Source organism: Punica granatum, chromosome 4 (assembly GCF_007655135.1).
Source record: "Punica granatum isolate Tunisia-2019 chromosome 4, ASM765513v2, whole genome shotgun sequence".
Taxonomy (NCBI): Eukaryota; Viridiplantae; Streptophyta; class Magnoliopsida; order Myrtales; family Lythraceae; genus Punica; species Punica granatum.
In genome coordinates this window covers 10,224,504-10,244,463 of record NC_045130.1, presented here as the reverse complement: position 1 = coordinate 10,244,463, position 19,960 = coordinate 10,224,504, and the positions used below count along the sequence as shown (strand labels likewise).

At 38.2% G+C, this 19,960-nt stretch overlaps 3 protein-coding genes across 4 annotated transcripts; 1 reads left to right on the top strand and 2 right to left on the bottom strand.

Annotated features, from left to right (window-relative positions):
• Positions 1-11: 11 nt before the first annotated feature.
• Positions 12-3,479, bottom strand: LOC116203816 (pre-mRNA-splicing factor ATP-dependent RNA helicase PRP16). The gene is made up of 4 exons (XM_031535756.1): positions 3,250-3,479; positions 2,438-2,708; positions 1,583-1,643; positions 12-826 (listed from the first exon to the last, which is right to left on the bottom strand). The coding sequence occupies exons 1-4, from the start codon at positions 3,462-3,464 to the stop codon at positions 219-221; spliced, it is 1,155 nt and encodes a 384-aa protein (XP_031391616.1). The 5' UTR covers positions 3,465-3,479; the 3' UTR covers positions 12-218.
• Positions 3,480-3,952: 473 nt separating this feature from the next.
• LOC116203815 (DNA polymerase kappa) lies at positions 3,953-8,928 on the bottom strand. 2 transcript variants are annotated; one of them, XM_031535754.1, is made up of 14 exons: positions 8,731-8,928; positions 8,453-8,625; positions 7,471-7,644; positions 7,203-7,326; positions 7,017-7,117; positions 6,836-6,922; positions 6,637-6,732; positions 6,381-6,501; positions 6,080-6,208; positions 5,580-5,671; positions 5,341-5,452; positions 4,927-5,234; positions 4,502-4,842; positions 3,953-4,370 (listed from the first exon to the last, which is right to left on the bottom strand). In XM_031535754.1, the coding sequence occupies exons 1-14, from the start codon at positions 8,819-8,821 to the stop codon at positions 4,145-4,147; spliced, it is 2,175 nt and encodes a 724-aa protein (XP_031391614.1). In that variant the 5' UTR covers positions 8,822-8,928; the 3' UTR covers positions 3,953-4,144. The 2 variants fall into 2 exon arrangements, with proteins under 2 accessions (XP_031391614.1, XP_031391615.1); XM_031535755.1 differs by lacking the exon at positions 8,731-8,928 and having other exon boundaries at positions 7,471-7,577; positions 8,453-8,591.
• A 7,542-nt stretch (positions 8,929-16,470) lies between these two features.
• Positions 16,471-19,754, top strand: LOC116202700 (endo-1,4-beta-xylanase 5-like). The gene is made up of 9 exons (XM_031534302.1): positions 16,471-16,536; positions 16,642-16,765; positions 16,921-16,970; positions 17,063-17,285; positions 17,551-17,720; positions 17,817-17,915; positions 18,082-18,485; positions 18,732-19,122; positions 19,219-19,754. Exons 2-9 carry the CDS (start codon positions 16,714-16,716, stop codon positions 19,642-19,644), a joined length of 1,815 nt encoding a protein of 604 aa, XP_031390162.1. The 5' UTR covers positions 16,471-16,536; positions 16,642-16,713; the 3' UTR covers positions 19,645-19,754.
• The last annotated feature ends 206 nt before the right edge of the window (positions 19,755-19,960 follow it).

Here is a 19,960-nt window from a genome sequence, read left to right as displayed (position 1 = left end):
GTACTCCGGAGGAAAAAAAAAAACTGAAGCAATTCGACTTGACATAACAAGAGTTCATTACAGTCAGAGTAGATGAACCAAGAGACAGAAGCCGCAGTATGTTCCTGAACTGAAGAGCTGCAACAATTTCCAGAATAAAGCTCCTTCAGCTAACATTGTTCCAAACAAAAGCAATCAATTACATCTGCAGGCCAATGTGAGGGGAGGGGAAGGTTAGCCTATGATGCCAGGAGAGCTTCAATCTTGGCAATCCGGTCCTCTTCGTTCTTCGGGGATGGGCTCCTGTTGGCCTCATCAAACAAATCGTGCTTCCACTTCTCAATGCGAACATCGTTATTACCTGAGCGAGAGTAACCCTGCCGTCCATTAGACGTATCTCTTCCCCTATTCTTATTTCCGCCACCAAATCTCTCTCTCGGCACAAACCCCTCTCTCAAATCTTCTCTCCTGTTTGGCCGTGCACTGTCTCGCGCAAATGTCCTTTCAGGTCTTTCCCTGTGGTTTGAGTAACGGCTTCTCCCCTCTTTCCTCTCATTGGAGTAGCCGGTACTGGTCGGCCCAACAGCCTCTGTTTTCGATTTATGAACATCTTGGGCTTCTGTGGGAACTTTTTGCTCTCGAAATGCAGGCCTCTTACGGGCTCCTAGTGCTGGTGGTGGATGTGGTGGGTTAGGATTAGCCTCCATCTCGTAAAACCCATCGTGGCGCCACACACTGGCATCATCATCTCCTCTACGTGAACCATCATCTCTTCTTGAATCGTTAGTCATTGTCCTATCTGATGCCTTTACGTGCTGATCCCTTGTATCTTTCCACCATCCACGATCTTCAAAGACAACAGAAGTAGAAAACCAGTAACACTGTAAGTAAATGTATCTAGAAGTTGATATGGACTAAGAATCACAGAGTTCAGCGGATCATTTGATTGATCAAGTTATAATTGCTATAGCCTATGATCGGATTTTGAGGTTTGCTGGATTTGCCACTGTGTTCATTTCAATTAGTAAGAATGAGCGTGAACCAAGGCTCTAAAGCAGAATCTTAACCAGCTGCAATGATTGTGACCAGATGCCATCAAATAAAACGACTAACTCGATTTCATGAGACATCTGATCTTATGAAGTTGACTCAAACAATGATAATTATGAAATTTCAGGGCTATTGGAGTTCTCATAAGTTGTATCCTAATTAATGACTCAAGTTTTCTCCAAGTCAATGTCAATCTAAATCATCAAATGCAGTCATATGTCATTTACACTAGCAAGACTGATCTACGACAAAGTCAACAGGAGAGCATTCATAAATGAAATGAAAAAGAGAAGGGGAATATTTGACTCCGATTGGCCTTGGAACTTAGAAATTCTTCCGACTATGCAATTATTCTATTAATCATCAAAATAGACTGTTAAATTGTGAACTGCACTTCACAATATGTTGCATACCCCAACATGTCCTGGAAAATGCACCCTTTTACCTTATTATCCTCATGGAAATCAGAAGAAATATGGAAAACTGGAAAATTTTCCAAAATTTTCTTCAACCAGAAAGAACGTTCTCGGATCTGGAGAACTAACAGACTTACCAGAAGTTGATCTGCGACTGGAGCTTCGACCACCAGAGCCAGCGATATTACGCTCGTCGTGCTGTAATAAGAGAGACAACGAACAGGCAATCCTAAAATTGTCAAACAGACTGTGATGAAGGGCACTGGAAGCACAGTCCCAGGAGAAAATCCCCGCAACATCCTCCCATAAAAGAAAAATTTTCGCACTGTATAACCTAAGAAATTAGATTTGATGAATTATGTAACCTCGATTAAACAGGTTAGTAAACACCATGAGTTCATACACAAGTCAGCAATTTCACATGTCAACCTTCATCTAAGTAAGGTGTCAAGTTCTTTAAAAAGATCTCGTCCCTTTGCACACTCAAAAAGAATAGATTTCACACAAAGTAGCTCTATATTTACCACAATGTAAGATCCATACCTACTGGATTAAAGTGATATTCTTACTCTTCTATAGTCAAAGTTTCGACCTCCACACATATCACCAAAAAAAAAGAAAAAAAGAAAAAAGAAATAAAACCTCTATTGCAACATTAACATCACAAGATATAGATTATCTGACTTGTTTCATGTATTTCTCCACAGACAACATAAAACTTTTCAAAATTCTTGGAAGTACTAGATACTCTGGTCGAACTCATACTATGCAATTGATGCCCAAATATTCAGAACTAATCCTCACAGCAATAGGTTGATAGTATCCGCACAAGTTAACAATTTGAACTTCTACCAATCAAGCAAACCTGGGGATTCTCTTAAAATTTTGAATCAATTAAAATTTTCCGGCTAACTCAGCTTTAAAGACGGGAGACTATAAACTATCAATTAAAAGGTTAAACATAAAGAAAGAACAAACAAATGATTCAAAACCTGAAAGTAAGATCTCGACCGAGGCACTTCAGTTGGACCAGAAGAGGGCTTAGTGCCCTCAGAGTTGCCGTGACCTTTCTTCGGTGACTCCTTGCTTGTAGGTTCACTATCCACTTTAGCGTTTGTGCTAGGAGGTGCCTCGAGTGGCAGTGGGTCCTGCAGTCTGCGGCGGTGCTTCTCATCCTGTTCCACATGCTCTCTGGGACCTGCATTACGGTCACTAGGTTCTCTCCCTGTCATCGATTTCCCATCCCTCCTGGACCTCTTAGGACTACGAGCAAAAAGAACAAAGAAAAAACAGCTAATATTAGACATATTATATCAAGAAAAAGGCAATAGAAACATTTCAATGCGCCTAACCCGGCAAGATCATCAGCTTTCCAGCCAACCGAGAAAACCCAGATTATATAGCAGAGAATACCTACGAGTTACATTACTACATGCCGAAAGGCCTGGTTTTTCAACTACTCAGCTGCTATGCAGCACATAAGAAAATCATATGCCCAACAACGATGGGCACAAACAAACAAGAAACTGACGGTCTAGTAGCAGCCCCAAAAGATGAGCTCAATGGGTTTATATATGTCCCCATTTTTGCAACATGTGAACATCATTCGATCGGCAAACATCATTCACACAAATATCAAGAGCTGGTTTTGTGAAACAAGCAAACCCAGCGAAGCCCATTTCTTTAGGTCTCAGACACAGAAGAAGTTGAGAAGAAAATCTTAATCATCAGTCAATCTCGGAGCAAAGGATTTCCACGTCGCCGTGGAGAGGACTCGCACATCACGGGAGCTCAAGGGGGTTACCTGGGCTCACGGTCGAACCGCGACCGACGCCGTTTGGGGTCGGAGTCCCGATCTTCCCGTCGAGACATTTCCGATTTGCCGTTCGAGCAGCAGCAGTAGGTCTTAGCTTCAGCTCTCTCGCTCTGGGCTGCAATCTTCAAATCGGATAAAACGGGGGGTATATTCGTAATTTGGAGGTCTCGTAGGGGCGTTTTCCTCATGTCGTCCTCCAACATTTGTTCTGCCTAATCAAGCCCTTCAACTTCGTGATTGTTTCCAATGAAAGGCAGATTCCAAGTTCCAACGAGTTCATTAGAATCATTACACCTCGGCAAAGTTTATCGCACCCTCTCATAGTCTTATCTCCTCCTAACATCATAACGAAATTTACTCTCATATGGGCAAAGGGGCGTGATTGCAAATTGTGAAGAGTTATGGATAAAATTTCGACATTATCTTTCGCAATTAAAAAAAAGTTACTTATCTCAAAGGATTTCATTATTTATGCTATATATAACATGGTAGAAAGGGAAACTAAATCCAAAGAAGAATGCTTTAATAATAGTAATGGATGACTAACTGAAATTTAATCGAATAAGACTTGTTTAAGCGAATTAAAAGTAGAAGGACCACATTGGAAAGATGGATAGAATTTGGGGACAAACAGAAACCTTTCAATTTCTTGATTTTAAACCCATAACTAATCCATTGGAAATACTATAGGAACATCATACATCAAGGCTCGTTTTCATTATTAATCACCCCTATCGTCAATAGAATGATGATACAATCATGGAAAACTGACTAAAAGAACTTCATATGTATGAGTGAATAAACAGATATATAAATAACATTTAAGCTATATGGCACATCAGACTGTACATTGCATCATGGTACATAGAAAGAACCGTAAATTTTAGAAGTTCTGATTCATCTTCCCGAAGAACACATGAATTGGGAGGTGTCCACCTTCCTTTGGAGATGCCTTGCGTTTCTTACTTTTGGGTCGACTTGCAGTTTGGTCCCTCAGAGCAACTCTGAAAACCGTTCGAAACCCACCTTCAGATGGCGTACTTGGATGAAGACAAAAATTACACCAAAGATAATAAAGATCAAATACACCGAGACAGCTAGGATCCTCCCTATATGAATAATGCAGAAAAAACTAAGGCCAGGCATTGCTTTGATATTCGGAATCTGCATGCTTGGGAATTTAAAGAACGCTTGTGGTTTAAAAACTTCATGGAGAGTTTAAAATATGAAGACCAATCACCTTTGCATCGCCGTGAGTGACTTTGGTTCAATGGAAGATTCCTCCCTCTGAAGCTTCTCAGCAAGATGAAAGTCAGAATGCTCCTGCCTTTCCTCAACAAATGATGAGGGCAATTCAATCCCACAAAGGGAACACTTGTAATCATTCAACCAGAAAAACTGTCCTTCCTGATGGGATGAAGGTGGTTCTTCATTGTGAAACATACTATGCCCGCGCTCGGTCTTTTCCACAGAGCTGCCAACTTCAAACATGCAAGGCAAAGAAGGATCTGGCTCCAGTGAGTTTGATTCTTCAAGCTGATGATCTATCAGGTCTATCCTTCCAGCACTAGGCGAATTTGCCTGACAGTTTTAGTGCAAAGGTCTCTGTTAGATGGACACTCAGGGCCAAACAGAGTCCATGAATGAATCTAATCTCTGACATACCTTGTCCACACCTCTGCATCTCGAAGATACAGTGGTTATCTCCATTGCATCACGACAAACCTTACTCCGAGGGCAGTCTTTTTCATTGGTATCCAACGCATCAGTTCTGTCTGATTCATCTCCCAATTCACGATGATTTATTTCATGGCTCTCAATGGAAAAATCAGTTTCCATGTCATCCGCGAAACAGCGGTCATTAGTATCTGAACGCAAAGAGCTTCCTTCCTTGATGAAGTGTCTGAGTGTTTTCTGCATTGGATCAGCCGGAGCGCCAAGTTTATCTTCCTTAAAGTGAGATATCCTCAGTCCTGAAAGAGGGAAAGCTTTATATTTCATATATATTCCAATCAAATACACAGAGGGGAACAAGAGAGCAAGAGAGAGAGAGAGAGACAGAGAGACAGAGAGACCTACCTATCAATCTCAGAGATGCAGGAAGTTCAGCCTTCAGAAGTTTTGAAGCGAATTTCAAGATATCGTCACTTGAACAGGTATATCTCTCCAGAGTAATGGCCCTTGTTCGAACCTGTCCAGAACTTTCAATGAGTTGTAAGGCAGTAATCTACGTGTTAGGGACTCAAAAAGAACATATGTGTTCTGTTATGATGTGCTCAATGTACCAACAACGAAGCAATATGAGGCACAGAAACTACCTCAAAAGCAGCAGTTTTCAGTTTAAGTGTTAGTGTACGTCCGTGCAGACCTTCCTTCTTCATGTCAGAAGCAAGAAGCTCTGAAAGTTCGGCTGTAGAGATAAAAACTTTTAAGGAACTTGTTAATTGAGTTTGAAAAATCTTCAACTCGACTTATCTGGTAAAATGGTGCATCAAAGTGCTTCATAAAACCAAAGTCCCAAAGGCTCAGATGCAGCTCATTTTGATAAGAATTCTCTATCTTCTTCAGGATGTTAACTATTCTTAACCTAAATTACCCAGCATATTTGACCTGAGGAGAAGTTATTGAATTCCAAGGAGATAAATGGTTAAATGAATGTAGTGTTCTATCTATCATATTAAGGAAAAAAAATTCAAAGAAAAACTTATACTCTAGGAACTTTTTAAAGCTAATTGATGTAATGCTATCATCCATCAAGCAGCGTCCTCTGATCAGTTCTTTCATCACAAAGAGCAACATAAACAACAGGAAACCTGACCTAATTTCTGATACAACAGAGCCTCATCCCCTGTGGCTGAGAATGTTCTCTCATTGCTAATGCTCTTCCTCATTCTGACTTCAGGCGTCTCTGTCTTGCCAAGACCTAGCCCCACGGAAAGGAAGAAGTCTGCAAAAATTTGATAGTAGATTGATCTTGGTTACCATTCAAAATAAGTTTACGACAATATGTCCACTGATGCCTAGACCAACAGAATGTAAAACTTAGTTTTATTGACATCGGGACAGCAAATTAGCAAACAATTCAAACCAACTGCAATCAAAGAGAGAAACAAGAATACCTGCACTGGACCGAGAAAATAGAGCACATAGATATCCACACTTTTGTAGCATATCCTCACATGTTTTGATCCCAAAAACATCTCTTAGGATATTTTCAGTAACCTTACCTATGCCCCCAATCTGTAGACAGCCATCATGTCAAAAAAATTATAAAAAGCACAATCTAGTGATCCTTCATGAAAATGACTGGCAGGAAAGGCATTCTCTGGAAAACTACATAGTAATTATAATGAAAGCAATGATAAGACGATTTACCTTCCGAATTGGAAGCGATGAGATAAATGTGATCACAGCCATCCGGTCATTTGGTAAGACAAATTGTCCATTTGGCTTGTTTATATCTGAACATACCTGCAAATAAACTCTGTATTACCATTTGGCTTGTTTACGTTACTTATAGCAGGAAAGATTGAAAATCATGAATATAGTTTAATATGAGGATTAAGATCTAAACCTTGGCAAGCAAGCGGTTTGGAGCAACTCCAGCACTGCAAGTAAGGCCGGTCTCCTCGAACACAGTGGTTCTGAGCTCTTTAGCTATCTTCAAGAAAAAAAGAGAAAGTCAAAAGGTCCAGCCAAAAGAAGGCATCCATCACAAACAAATGAAAAGCAGCAATAAATTTCCAGAGGCTTACTTCGTCGCTGGGTATGTTTCTTTCCTTGCAAACCTCAGTTATATCAAGATAAGCTTCATCCAAACTAGCAGCCAGAAAATTGGGATCATACTTCTGGAAGACTAGAAAAAATGGTGGCATTTGTCAATAGTAAGTGTGGAAAAAAATAAGATGCCAAAAAAGCAGTTCTAAAAAACAGATTCTAACCTTTTCTAATCATATCACTGTAATTAGTGTACTTCTTGAAATCTGTAGGAACGAAAATTAGTTCCGGGCACAATTTACGTGCAATGAAACCAGGCATGGCAGCACGAACCCCAAATTGGCGAGCCTGTAAAGTGTTCAGATTGCTTTATAAGAAAAATATCGTGGAAATGAAGTATTTACAAAAGTTTTTTTAGATCATTTATTCATTAGAAAAGAAAATTGCTGTCATGGAACAATAGGAATAGAAATCATGAAAGGAAGTACAAACCTCATAATTAGCAGTTGAGATCATGGACATGCTACCAACAGCCATTGGCTTTCCTTTCAAAGAAGGATCACTCAATGTTTCAACAGCAGCATAGAAAGCATCCATATCTACGTGCAGCCAAATTTTTGTCAGATCTCGCGTGGCTTCTAGCTCAACGACTCTGTTATCAGCTAACTGTGAATCAATCAAACAGTGACCATGTCAAAAAGAAAAAAAGGACCTAAATTGAAACAAACTGTTTGAATATTGTGATGCTATTCAAGCAAGGAGAGTAGTAAACGTTTGAACTTTTTCACTTGCTTAAAAATGCTGCTGCTTTCCTACATGCACTGTCAGAAGTATCTATCTTTGCTAAAGAGTGAAAGCAATTGTATATTATCCGAATCAGATAGAAGCCCATCGCTCAAACTAAACGAATACATCTATATTGCATAATACTGATATGAACACAGACTAAATTGTATTTACCAACCGCTAACAATTCCACATCATGCTCCAAGCATCATCTTTTTCATCTCAGAGAAAGATAACGGAAAACATATTAGCCATTACGACTGTATCATTCAGAGGGCAATGATACCAGCTCGCAAACACATATAAATCGGACACCCTTTAAGCTCCCTAGAGGTCAAATTTTAATGCCTATCTGGTGACATATCATCTTCCAGTCAGGACATACCTACTGCACGTAAGATATGAAGAGAGCAGAGGCTAATGATCGTAAATGTATAACGAGCTATTGATCCAGGATGCATCTAAGAATTGCTTTATTCATCAGGTAGCCGTTCTTTTCCAGCAATGAAAGATCTCTTTTTTTACCACTTCCCACGATCTGTGTTGTGGCAGAGTCAAATTTTACGACTCACATCCAAATTAGTCACCTAAGCCTGAATAAGGAAAATGTGGCAACCGTACTCCGACGGAATGCACGGAACAAATACACTGAACTCAACACATAATTAACGAAGGATAAGAGAATTACCATCTGAAAATGAGCTAATTCCGCAGCTGAGAGTTTCTCACACTGAGCACGCATTCTCTCTATCTTCTGTCTCATCTCAGCCTCCTTGCGCGCCTCGTTCTCGAAGTACTTGGATCCTTTGCTCATCTCGTACACAACCCGCTGCACCTTTTCCTTATCAACGCCCTCCATTCCTGAACCCCGGGAAACACATGATTAACAACATAGAACTCAAATTCCATAATTGACTGGTGAAATTGCCGAGAAAGAGTTGAAATGGAGATAGTTAGGGCACGGACCTGCTTTGGCGTTGGTGTAGACGGTGTTGTAAGACTGCCATGGCCGGGCTCCAGGGTCGCTCGGCGTGCTCTCGATCGCCTTCTCCTTCATGTCTCTCTCCCCCTCAAACACACACACACACACACTCACGACCGCGGAGAAACCAAAGGCTTGCTCTGGAAGCCGGACAGTAAGAATTCAATAGTCCGCGAAACGCAAAGAGCCAGACTAAAGAGCCCGCCAATTTTGCAGAAGCGACTATCCCCAGCGGGAAAATTTGCATATCGGCCCTGGAGTTTCAAAATAATGTCAAATTGGTCCCTAAAGATTTTTTCTGATCACGCAAATACTCTGGACATGCAATCGGGAAGAGGACCATGTGGGGCTTTACGGGGCCACCACACCAGTGAGCTCGGTGGGCAGTGATGGCTGGTGAAGACCCCATGCTGCTCTCCTCTGACTTCTCCTCTACTATGTAGCTTCCACGAATTAGATGTGAATTCAGGGCTAATTCATCAACAAAATATTGGTTGATTGATAAGCAACTCTCATAAATCGGAACTATTGGTATCTTGGGGAAATAAAAGTGATATTAATAACCCTTATTTAGATTTATACTGATATCGATAGATATAGATAACAGGAAAACTTCTCATCTCTCTAATTCTTCAATATTTTTTTTAAATAAAAAATTTCCCATCTTTAATTCTCTTTTCTGATTTAGAAGAAAGTCACATAGTTCTTAATAAAATATTAAAATGCATAAAATATTTTTCATGATCTGCCATATAAGTTCATATTTGTTAAAAAAATATTATCATTTTAATTATTCCTCGAAACTTTGGGAATCTATATATAATTTGCAGATAATCTACATCTATATCTATGTCCATCCATATATATAAGTAAAATTGACTCATAAATCATTAAATACTTCCTCATTTAGAAAATAAAATTATTAAACTAATTTATTTAAAAGATTCATAGAACTGACTTGAAATGATTCATATACTTCATATCATTTCTCGTTATTATATATGAACTTATTGTAATATAAAGAGTTAAATATTTGAACTAAGGATATCATAAAACATTATATTTAAAAAATATGTATTCAAATTTGTGTAAACATATAATATACAACGATTATCAAATGAAATATAAAATTAGTACTTAAAATATTTTACTTTGTTAAAAAGTAAATATATTTTTCAAAAATCAGATGAATTATAGTAAGGAATGATATATAATGTATATTAAAATGAACACACACACATATATATATACAATGCAAATGATATAAAACTACACAAAAATTAGTTATTAATTATATATAATTTATAAAAGAAATTATGATCCTATAAAAGAAAAAATTATGAAATAGTGTTATGAACTTAAACTTATAAATAACATAAAAATAAAACTTAAAAGTATGGATTTCCTAAACAATATTTTAAAAAGGACAAAACAAATGTTTATCCTAAAATTTAATATATGCGATAGGTCTATAGTAACAATTAATTTTAAAAAAAATGATGCAAATTAACTGAAATAATTAATTTTAAATTATTATTACAATCATCAACTTACTCAAATTTATAACAAAAAACTATTAAAGATTATTATTTTTTAAAAAATTAATAACTAAAAAATACTTTTTTAATAAGAGAATTGGCGTTTCACAATGTAAATAATTGCAATAATAAATTACTCCCGTTTGCATTAAATAAGGTCATAGTTAGTAGGGTTAATAAATTGTATATAATTATATGCAAAATGAACATGTACAACGCACGGGATAGAAAACTAGTATATGATAAAACTATCTACGCCTTATAAATAACTAATGTTAATAAATGCAAAGAGTATTCTAAAAATTATTATTAAAATTTGTATAACTTATATTTGTGCATATAATAAAATTGACTTATAAAATTAATAATAAATATGTTTTAATTAATTCAATTGAAAAATATGTAAAATTTAACACCATTTTCAAATGCGAGTTCCAATTGCTATCCCGTTACCAAATGCTAGATAATAATTTCAAAATTCTTATCTCAATCCATATATCACTAGATACGGCCTTACGGTAGTTTACTAGTAATTATTTCATCAGCACCCAATACCATATAATTAAAATCAATATTATTTCTATACATAATATATATATATATCCGTATTTATTTTTCTTTTTGGTTATCTACACGTATTTAATTTTTAAATTCGTGTGTCGCTATGCTATCAAGATATAGGTACTTATGGCACGGGGATGAGGACACAAAGCATGATCGTGGAGCGTCTCTTTCTAAAAAAGAACAAAAAATGACATCGAGAAATATGATTCTCGTTGGACAAAACAGTGTCAAAAAAATAAATTTTTAATATAACTTTCCAAAACTATCATTGTCATCCTTTTACTTTCCTCAAACTCCCACTTTAGTCCCTCCTCAATTTTTGCCACCAATTTGGCCCAAACATTGGGGTTTCATCTATTAATTTCGTCCTCGTTGTCAATGTCGCTAACGGATGTCTGACTGATCTGCATTGTTGGAGAATATGACATCAAAATATTATTTTTATAAGAGTTTCTAAAACGAAGTCGCTTTTGTCAATTTTTTGAAAATTTATTTATCTATTACTATAACTTATGAAGGGGTAGACTAGCGAGACCCCCCAGACTAAGGGGGCAGCAGCCGGCCGGGGAGGCCCCAATCGGTCTTCCCCCCTTTTTTTCTGAATCCCTCTGTTTTACTCTTTCAGTGAGGGTCATGCTACTAATCGAAGGAAGAGATGCATTAGTTAGTTGGAGAGGAGGGAGGTTACTCGAAAGGGCCTGTGACAGAGCTGCTACGATGGAAGAACACTGGAAAGGAATTAAAGAGGCAACCTGAAATTCGCTATAGCTTTTAGGTAAGGGAAATTGAGGCTAGTCGTTAGAGCTGGACACGAGGCTAAACTAAGAATGACTTCGGAGCTCCTGATACTACTAATCGGATAAGGAGACGGATTAGTAGAATCAAGAGCTCTAGAGTCATTTTTAGTTCAGCCTCGTGTCTAGCTCTAACAACTAGCCTCAATTTCCCTTTCCTAAGAACTATAGCGGGCTTCATGTCGCCTCTTCAGTCTCTTTCAGGTGTTTCTCCATCGTAACAACTCAACTGCGGGCCCCTCAAGCACCTTCATTTTCTCTAATGAGCTTATGCATCTCTTCTTTCGATCAGCAGCATTACCTTCACCGAAAGAGTTAAACAGAGGGATTCGGGAAGGAGAGGAGACCGATCGGGGCCTCCCCGGTCGACCGTTGCCCCTTGGTTTAGGGAGGTCCCGGTGGGCCTACCCCTTCATCCGTTAAAATAAATAAATAATTTTTCAAAAAAATTACCAAAAGCAACTTCGTTTTGGAAACTCTGATTAAAAATAAATTTTTGACCTCGTTTTTCTAACAAGGCAGCTACGTTAGACATCCGTTAGCAACATTGACGGCGATGACGAAATTAATAGATGAAACTCCAACATTTGGGCCAAATTGGTGGCAAAAATTGAGGAGGGACTAAAGTGGTGGCCTGAGGAAAGTAAAAGGAACACAATGATAGTTTTAGAAAGTCAGATTATAAAATTATTTTTTTGACACCGTTTTATCCAACAAGGCAGTCACATCAGACATTCGTTAGTGACATTGATGGTTGTGACTAAATTAATCGATGGAATCCCAACGTTTAAGCCAAATTGATGGTAAAAATTGATGAGGAATTTAAGTGGTGGTAAGGTGAAAGTAAAGGGATAATAGTGATAATTTTCTCAATTAATAATGAAGAGGCTTCGGATTGACTGCCCACTGTGCCCATCCCATTGCAACAGTGCGTGCGTGAGGCGGCATTGGTGACCTTGCCATTAAACCCGATTATTATATATATATGCTGAAAGCAGATTTGAATGAAAATTAAAGTGACTGGAATTTCCGCCACCGCAAAATTAACTTGGAAGACACGATGAATTGACACAGGGCGATATCATCTGTCCTTATATAGAAATTAATTAGTAATTTTTTAACAACAAAGTATGTTCGTCTGCTCTCATACGTATCTCTCGTACGTGATTGGGACGGTCCACTTGGAATATATTAATTACAAGAGAGACCTAATGTTGCCTTTGATCAGTTGTACATGATATTTTTAAATATCCTATTCAACGATGTCAGAATTGTGTTCTTAGGTAGAAATGGTGAAGGGTTCACAAAATCAGAATGTAAAATTAAATCGTGAATCGTAAGTAATTTCTAAAAGAAAATCAATATACTGATTTGACAATTTTATGAACAATAACATTATTTGAGGTAAAATCAACCATCAACATACATTCCTATTAACATCATACAAGACAGACTGAATATTTTTTTCCTCGTATTTTAAAGGGTCAATTTGTATATAGGAAAGTGAGATTACAAAAAGTCATAAATTGGAAAATGAGCTATAGTTCCTAATAAATTGTAAAAAAATCATTGATTTTTCTTAAATTGGAATAAAAATGAGAACAAATTTGTTTAGTTGATTCAGTATACACAGCAGTTTTTACTGATTTTACGGAGTAAATTAACATTTTTATACAAGTCTATCAGATTTAAATTTCTATACTGAGTTGACTCATCATGCAAGTAAAAATGTAAAAGTCAGAACTTTTATAAAAGTAGAATCAAGTTTCTGAAGGTGTTGGTTCGATGTATTATATATATATATATATATGAGCAGCGATATTTTTTTTTTCTTGTTACAAGGAAGGTCTAAGACCTAGTACAATAAAAGATAAATTTTAAATAACTAATAAAGGTGTACGGGTAGTCTTATTAGATATCAAACTTGAGATCTATAGATTAACAGACGAGGGCGTGCGCTATTGCGCTACACCCTCTTTTGATAAGCAAGATACTTTTGATGCGAGGATGATAAGCTTTCCGATAGTAATTGCTTTTTTTAAAAAAAATAAATGGTAGTAATTGCTATTTGATAGCTACTAAGGTTGCGTTTGGTTTCATAGTAGGATTTTAAAATCAGATTTTGATTTTGAGTGGTATAAATGGGATCCACCCTTTGATTTTGTATGAGTTATGTTGTTTTGTTGTGGAAAAAAGTGGTATAAATGGGGCCCACTCTTTGACTTTGTATGAGTTATTTTGTTTTGTAGTGGGTAGAGTTAAGTTAGAATTGTGATTCTAAAATAATATTGGGAAACCAAACAGGTCCTAAGACTCCGAAACAGAAATTCAAAATAATTTCTCCTTCCTTGTATACACTAGAGTTCGTGCTCCCGCTACGCACGGTCCTATTCGTACTTTTTAAAATTTTCAGGACTTTGTATTTTTAAGATAATAAAATAATTATTACTAATGATATTATTAAAAAGCACAATAATTTAGTTAAAAAGTTGTATTAAATAAATAAAAATAGTAAGTTCTCTTATGGACGAAGTGAGAAGGGATTGAGAGAGGGACTAGAATAGCTGGAAGATAGAAAGGGATGAGTATGTTATTTGCTGCTTAAGTATCATTATAACCTCAATTTAGTGACTCATAATAATTAAAGCTTATGTAATAAGGGTATTTTGAGGATTTGAAAGTGACACGGAAGTAGAAACCTTTGGTTTTATATAATAGTATAGATTTACCCATAATTTCATATGATCTATACTACTTCTGTTAAGATATTGGACGGATTCAGTCTATGCAGTAATTCCTCGTTCCTGATGTAAAAGGAAGATTGCATAAACCTAAGGAAGGATATGTGGTTGAAGCTCGATATTCAATGGAGTGACCAAAGGCACGGGGCCGGGAGGTCTCCTCTTTGCGACTAGCAATGGAGATGGCTGTGGCAGGTTTCGCACAATCACATAACATTGGGATTGCTACCTCAGTGATGGCTGGAGCTATGGGCGAATATACACATAATATATTCTGATACCAAGTAAAATTTTTATTGAGTTAACAAGTGATTGGTCTCGTATCGAAATCTAAAAGTTCGAACTAATGAGGTGGTGACGAGCTCAATTATCTTTTATACTCAGGAATTTCTAGTTAATTCTTCGACATGGAATATTTCAATGGGGGATAAGAAGAGGAATAATTAAGTTCTGGAGCACCAGAAGAAAGTATGCACGGATCTATCCGATCCGTGAGCTAACAAAAAAATTAATTAAGGGACAGAAACCATTCTTTGTGCAATACATTGCCGAAATGTATGCCCAAATTCTCTTTGCGTTGGGTGAAATAATAATAATAATAATAATAATAATAATAATAATTATTATTATTATTCTGTTGGTTTCCTAACACATTTCAAGAAGAGAACATAGATTTTCTGATACAGTTGATCAATAGCATCTATGTCTTCCTAATTCCTGCGTGTGGACCTCACACTTGCATTGTTTAAATACATCCATACATACATCACATTTGATTATTCGTCAGTGGGATTTGGCTGCCCATCGTAGCCTTTCATCTATTCTCTATTATACTCATTATTCATGAATCTTCTCTGTAATCAGGGGGGAAAAAAAAGAAACATGTATATAACTCTTGGACCATAAGGATACCCAAATGTACGTACGATATCATCTGCACTGAAATAATGTGCAATTTGGACCAACTTGTCGATTTTGGCAAAATTATCTGAACAGCCCTAAAGATTCGTGAGATTCGTCTTTTGTTTTGTCTTCTCCCCACGGAACGCGGCGAACTTCACAAGCTATAAAAGCCAAACCAAACAAATGTTCCAGTGACTGATCCTAATTGTGTCTCAAGTGAAAACATCACCATATATGTACATGTAAAAGCAAATAAATGTTCAAACATTGCCTCAACCTTGTCTAATTACTTGATCATTATCATTTCTTTATTTTTTTTTTGTGTGCACCATGGTATCTGAGAATCTAACGGGCCCCGGCTAATCCAGTTTGAGCCAGGTCGGCCTACAAGAAGGATAAAGTTATCCCAACATAGATTCTCTCCATTTACAAGATTCAAACCCGAATCTTGCTTAAGATAAATAAGCGTCGAATCACTTAAACGAACCCATGTTGGTATTATTGATTCATCTAAAGTAACAACCTAAGAGGAATGACAAAAGTAGAAAATCTCTACGTGGTATGAAGTATTTATTAGATTGGAATAAATAGAGGTAATCACTCAGAATAATTGCTATCTATAACTATTCTGAGTTATGGCAAGCTTATTGAATCTTTCTCGAAACATCATTATAACATATAAGATTTTCTCCTAATTAGGAAGGCATGCTATCTCTATCCACATGTTTTTTACATTGCCCATGCAGTCTGTACATACTCTTTATAGATGGATACATATCTTGTGAACTTGACTGGCGATGTGACGTGACCCGTTAACCACATGAGTTGTGGAAAAGGTATTTTGCTTAATTGTAAAATCTTCACGAGTTCTTCCTCATAATTTTATCGTGAAGGATCATTCTTATTTTTCTCGTATCAATCGGTACCACCATGATTTTACTACTGGCTGCATTCATCATCTGATGCGTATAGCTTTGAAAATTTGCAATGGCATTATAACCAGATAACCTTTTAACACCGGCCGGTCTAATTTTTTATTACACATTGTCTGACCGTGTCTTTTTTTTTTTTCTCCTTATGAATATTTTCCTTTCCAACATGCCCACATTTATATTTTCCAATTATGATATAACTACACATATCATTGTAAATATTTGCGTATATTATAGACTCCATGCTTTCATCAATATATACTGGGAACTGAACAACGCAGTCACGGGAAGCCTTATAACTTAGCACAGAATACAGAGGTTGTCGCAGCCGTCACGTCTTCTGAAACTCGTCCCTCATTTCCTTGCTTGATTTTTGCACATGGCGACTCTTTCAATTCAAGATCCTTCTCTCATATTTTGCAGGAAAATTGTTGTGTCCGAAACCTGAATAAACTGCCCTTGTTTTCTGAAAAGACCAGGTTACATTTTCTGAAGATGTTCTTCGAACACCGCGTTCTGATTCTTTTATGCCTGTTTATGTATTCAGGTATGTCATTCTCCCACTGAACCTGAGTTATTTGATTATCTGCTTACAAATGTATTTGGGAACGGGTTCGGTATCTCTCGTCACGGGAACATTTTTGTACTTTGGAGGATATTAACTCTGACCGACGCTTTTAATTTGCCTTTGGGTACGTGCAGTACATGGCAAAGATGGTTTCTTCAGTTATGATTCGTCTGCAACAACAGAGGCAAGAACAGAAAACATATCCATGTCTGTTTATTTATTTGCCTGCAACAGGTCAGTTAGCTGAGCCTTCAAATGTTTCTCGGTGGGTTGCAGTGCTTGGTGGAGCCATGGAAGCCTCACTACGGAGGAGGGATCATATCAAACCCGGAATTCAATCTTGGCATTTCAGGTTGGTCTGCCTTTGGACATGGAGCAATTGAACCGAGGGTGTCAAAAATGGGGAACCGGTTTATCGCTGTGAGGAACAGAATGCAGCCTCAGGACAGTATTTCCCAGAAAGTTCAGCTTGTCAAAGGAAATCTCTATACATTCTCCGGTATATTTTCTGCTCCTCCACACACTTGGATCAGCACATGCTACTTTCCCGTGTCTAAATGTATATGCTTGATGATGATCGTATTAGTATCTCACTGGGGCAAAACAGAAAGCAGAGAACATGAAATTAGATTTTCTTTTGCGAAGAAAAAGAAAATATCTAGGTTCTCGCACATCATTTGTTTCTTTTGCGAAACTAGGTTAGAAAAATGCCCATCTCAAACCGAGATTTGATGCAAATCTAAGGGGAACTTATAAATTTACAGCTTGGGTTCAAGTCAGTTCCGGTAGCAATGAGACAGTGGCGGTCGTTTTTCAAACTCATGATGGTAACTTCACGCGCGGAGGATACACCGTAGCCAAGCACGGGTGCTGGTCTCTAATAAAAGGAGGCATAACTGCGAATTACTCGGGTCCTGTCGAACTTCTCTTTGAGGTGAGGCACAAAGAGAACTCCAATATACAGAATTAAGAGTTTTTTTTTTTGGCCTGTAAAATGTAAGATTTTCGTTGGTTGTTTATGGACATGTAGTGCGGAAACACTTCGGTCGAGATTTGGGTCGATAGCGTCTCGTTGCAGCCCTTCACGAAGCAGCAATGGATGTCACAGCAGGATCTGAGAATAGAAAAGGTAACCCGAACATTTCTCAATCTTTATAATAATCTGAACTTTGAGCATCAAGGACAGGCAACGCAGAAATGTCAAGCTAACACAAATACGGAGATTGTTGTGTGAAGGCGAGGTTTATATTTGTTCTTTAGCAGATAACGTGTTAGATAACCGGCCTGTATTGCAGGCTCGCAAGAGAAGAGTCAGGTTCCGTATAGCCCATGGCAACAGAACAGGACTAGAAGGTGCTAAAGTATCCATCAAGCAAGTCCGGGCAGGTTTCCCATTCGGGTGTGGGATGAACTACCACATCCTCGAGAGCGAGGGCTACAGAGAATGGTTCGCATCAAGGTTTCCGGTCACAACCTTTACAAATGAGATGAAATGGTACAGCACTGAGAAGCAGGAGGGTCATGAGAACTACACGATTCCCGACGCAATGGTGAAGTTCGCCAAGGAACACAACATCTCGATCCGTGGCCACAATATCTTCTGGGACAACCCCAAGTACCAACCCGAGTGGGTCAAGAACCTAACCGGTGACAAACTCAGAGTAGCGGCAGAGCAGAGAATAAACTCGGTCGTGTCAAGGTACGTGCTTATATGCAGGGGGCTTATTGCAGGGTTCACCTCACAAGTCCTATCCATTTTAAGCTAGCAGTATATATGTCGTTCAGCAAATCTAGGCCGGGACACCGTACGAGGTTGAATTCAACTGCAGTGGATCCAAACATCTTTTCAACTGAATTTTCATCTAAGAATTTTGTTTAGAAGTATGATCAGGCCGCACAGCAGTACTTTACTGCTTACACTGCTCTGCTTGTCGTTTGAAAATAGGTATGCGGGGGACTTAATCCACTGGGACTGTGTAAACGAGAATCTGCACTTCCGATTCTACGAGGACAACCTCGGTGAGAATGCAACCGCAATGTACTTCGGGAAGACCCACAGCCTCGACCCGAAGCCCATAATCTTCATGAATGAGTACAACACGATTGAGTACAGCGACGACAAGGCTGCTGGGCCTGTGAACTTCAAGAAGAAGATTGAGGAGATCCTCTCTTTTCCCGGGAACAACGAAGGCCTCGAGGCGGGGATCGGGGTGCAGGGGCATTTTGGGTCGGGACAGCCCAACCTTGCCTACATGAGGGCTTCTCTGGACATCCTTGCAACAACTGGGCTGCCCATTTGGCTCACAGAAGTTAGCGTTGCCAGAGACCCCAATCAGGTAACGATTTTATTGCCTCGTTCGGTCAATTCACGAGTAATCAGTCTTGTTGTTTCTTTTGCGTAACTTAACCATCAGATGTGACGGTATCAACAGACGGAAAACGTTCAGCAACAGGCCCAGCACTTGGAAGACGTGCTAAGGGAGGCCTATGCTCACCCGGCGGTCCAAGGGATCATAATGTTCGCAGGCCCGGCTGCAGCCGGTTTCAACGACACCACCCTTGTCGACCTCAGCTTTAACAACACTCCCAGTGGAGATGTTGTCGACAAGCTCATCAGGGAGTGGAAATCAGACGTCCCGGGAGCTGGAACGGATTCTGAGGGGTTCTTCGAGACGTCTCTTTTCTACGGCGAGTACGAGGTTTCTGTGACTCACCCACATACTAAAAACTCCTACGCTTCTTCGAGGATTGATGTGGCTAAGGAGAAGGGGGAGGAGAACGAAGTTCTTGAAAAAACTTTCCATCTAATTAGGGAACCTGCTCGTGCTTCGTCGCAGGTACAAGAGTTCTCAAAATAATTTGTTAGATAGAGGTGATATTAAGAAACTATTATTTTTAATGCCCGCTTATTTATATAAGTACAATATCTTGAAATAATAAACTCGGAATGTTTATGTGTCTTCTCGTATGGATGAAGGGAAAAAATTGTTACTTGTAATTCAAAAAGTATGTATATAATTAGCATACTTCTTTACAAAAGATACAACATAGAGGAAGAAGTCTGTGTCCATGAATGAAAATTTGTTCAAAGTATAAGGTATATGTATAACTTCTCAGAAAAAATGTAAAAGAGATAAAATAAAGTAAAACACATAGTGTCAAATCCTGTAGTGA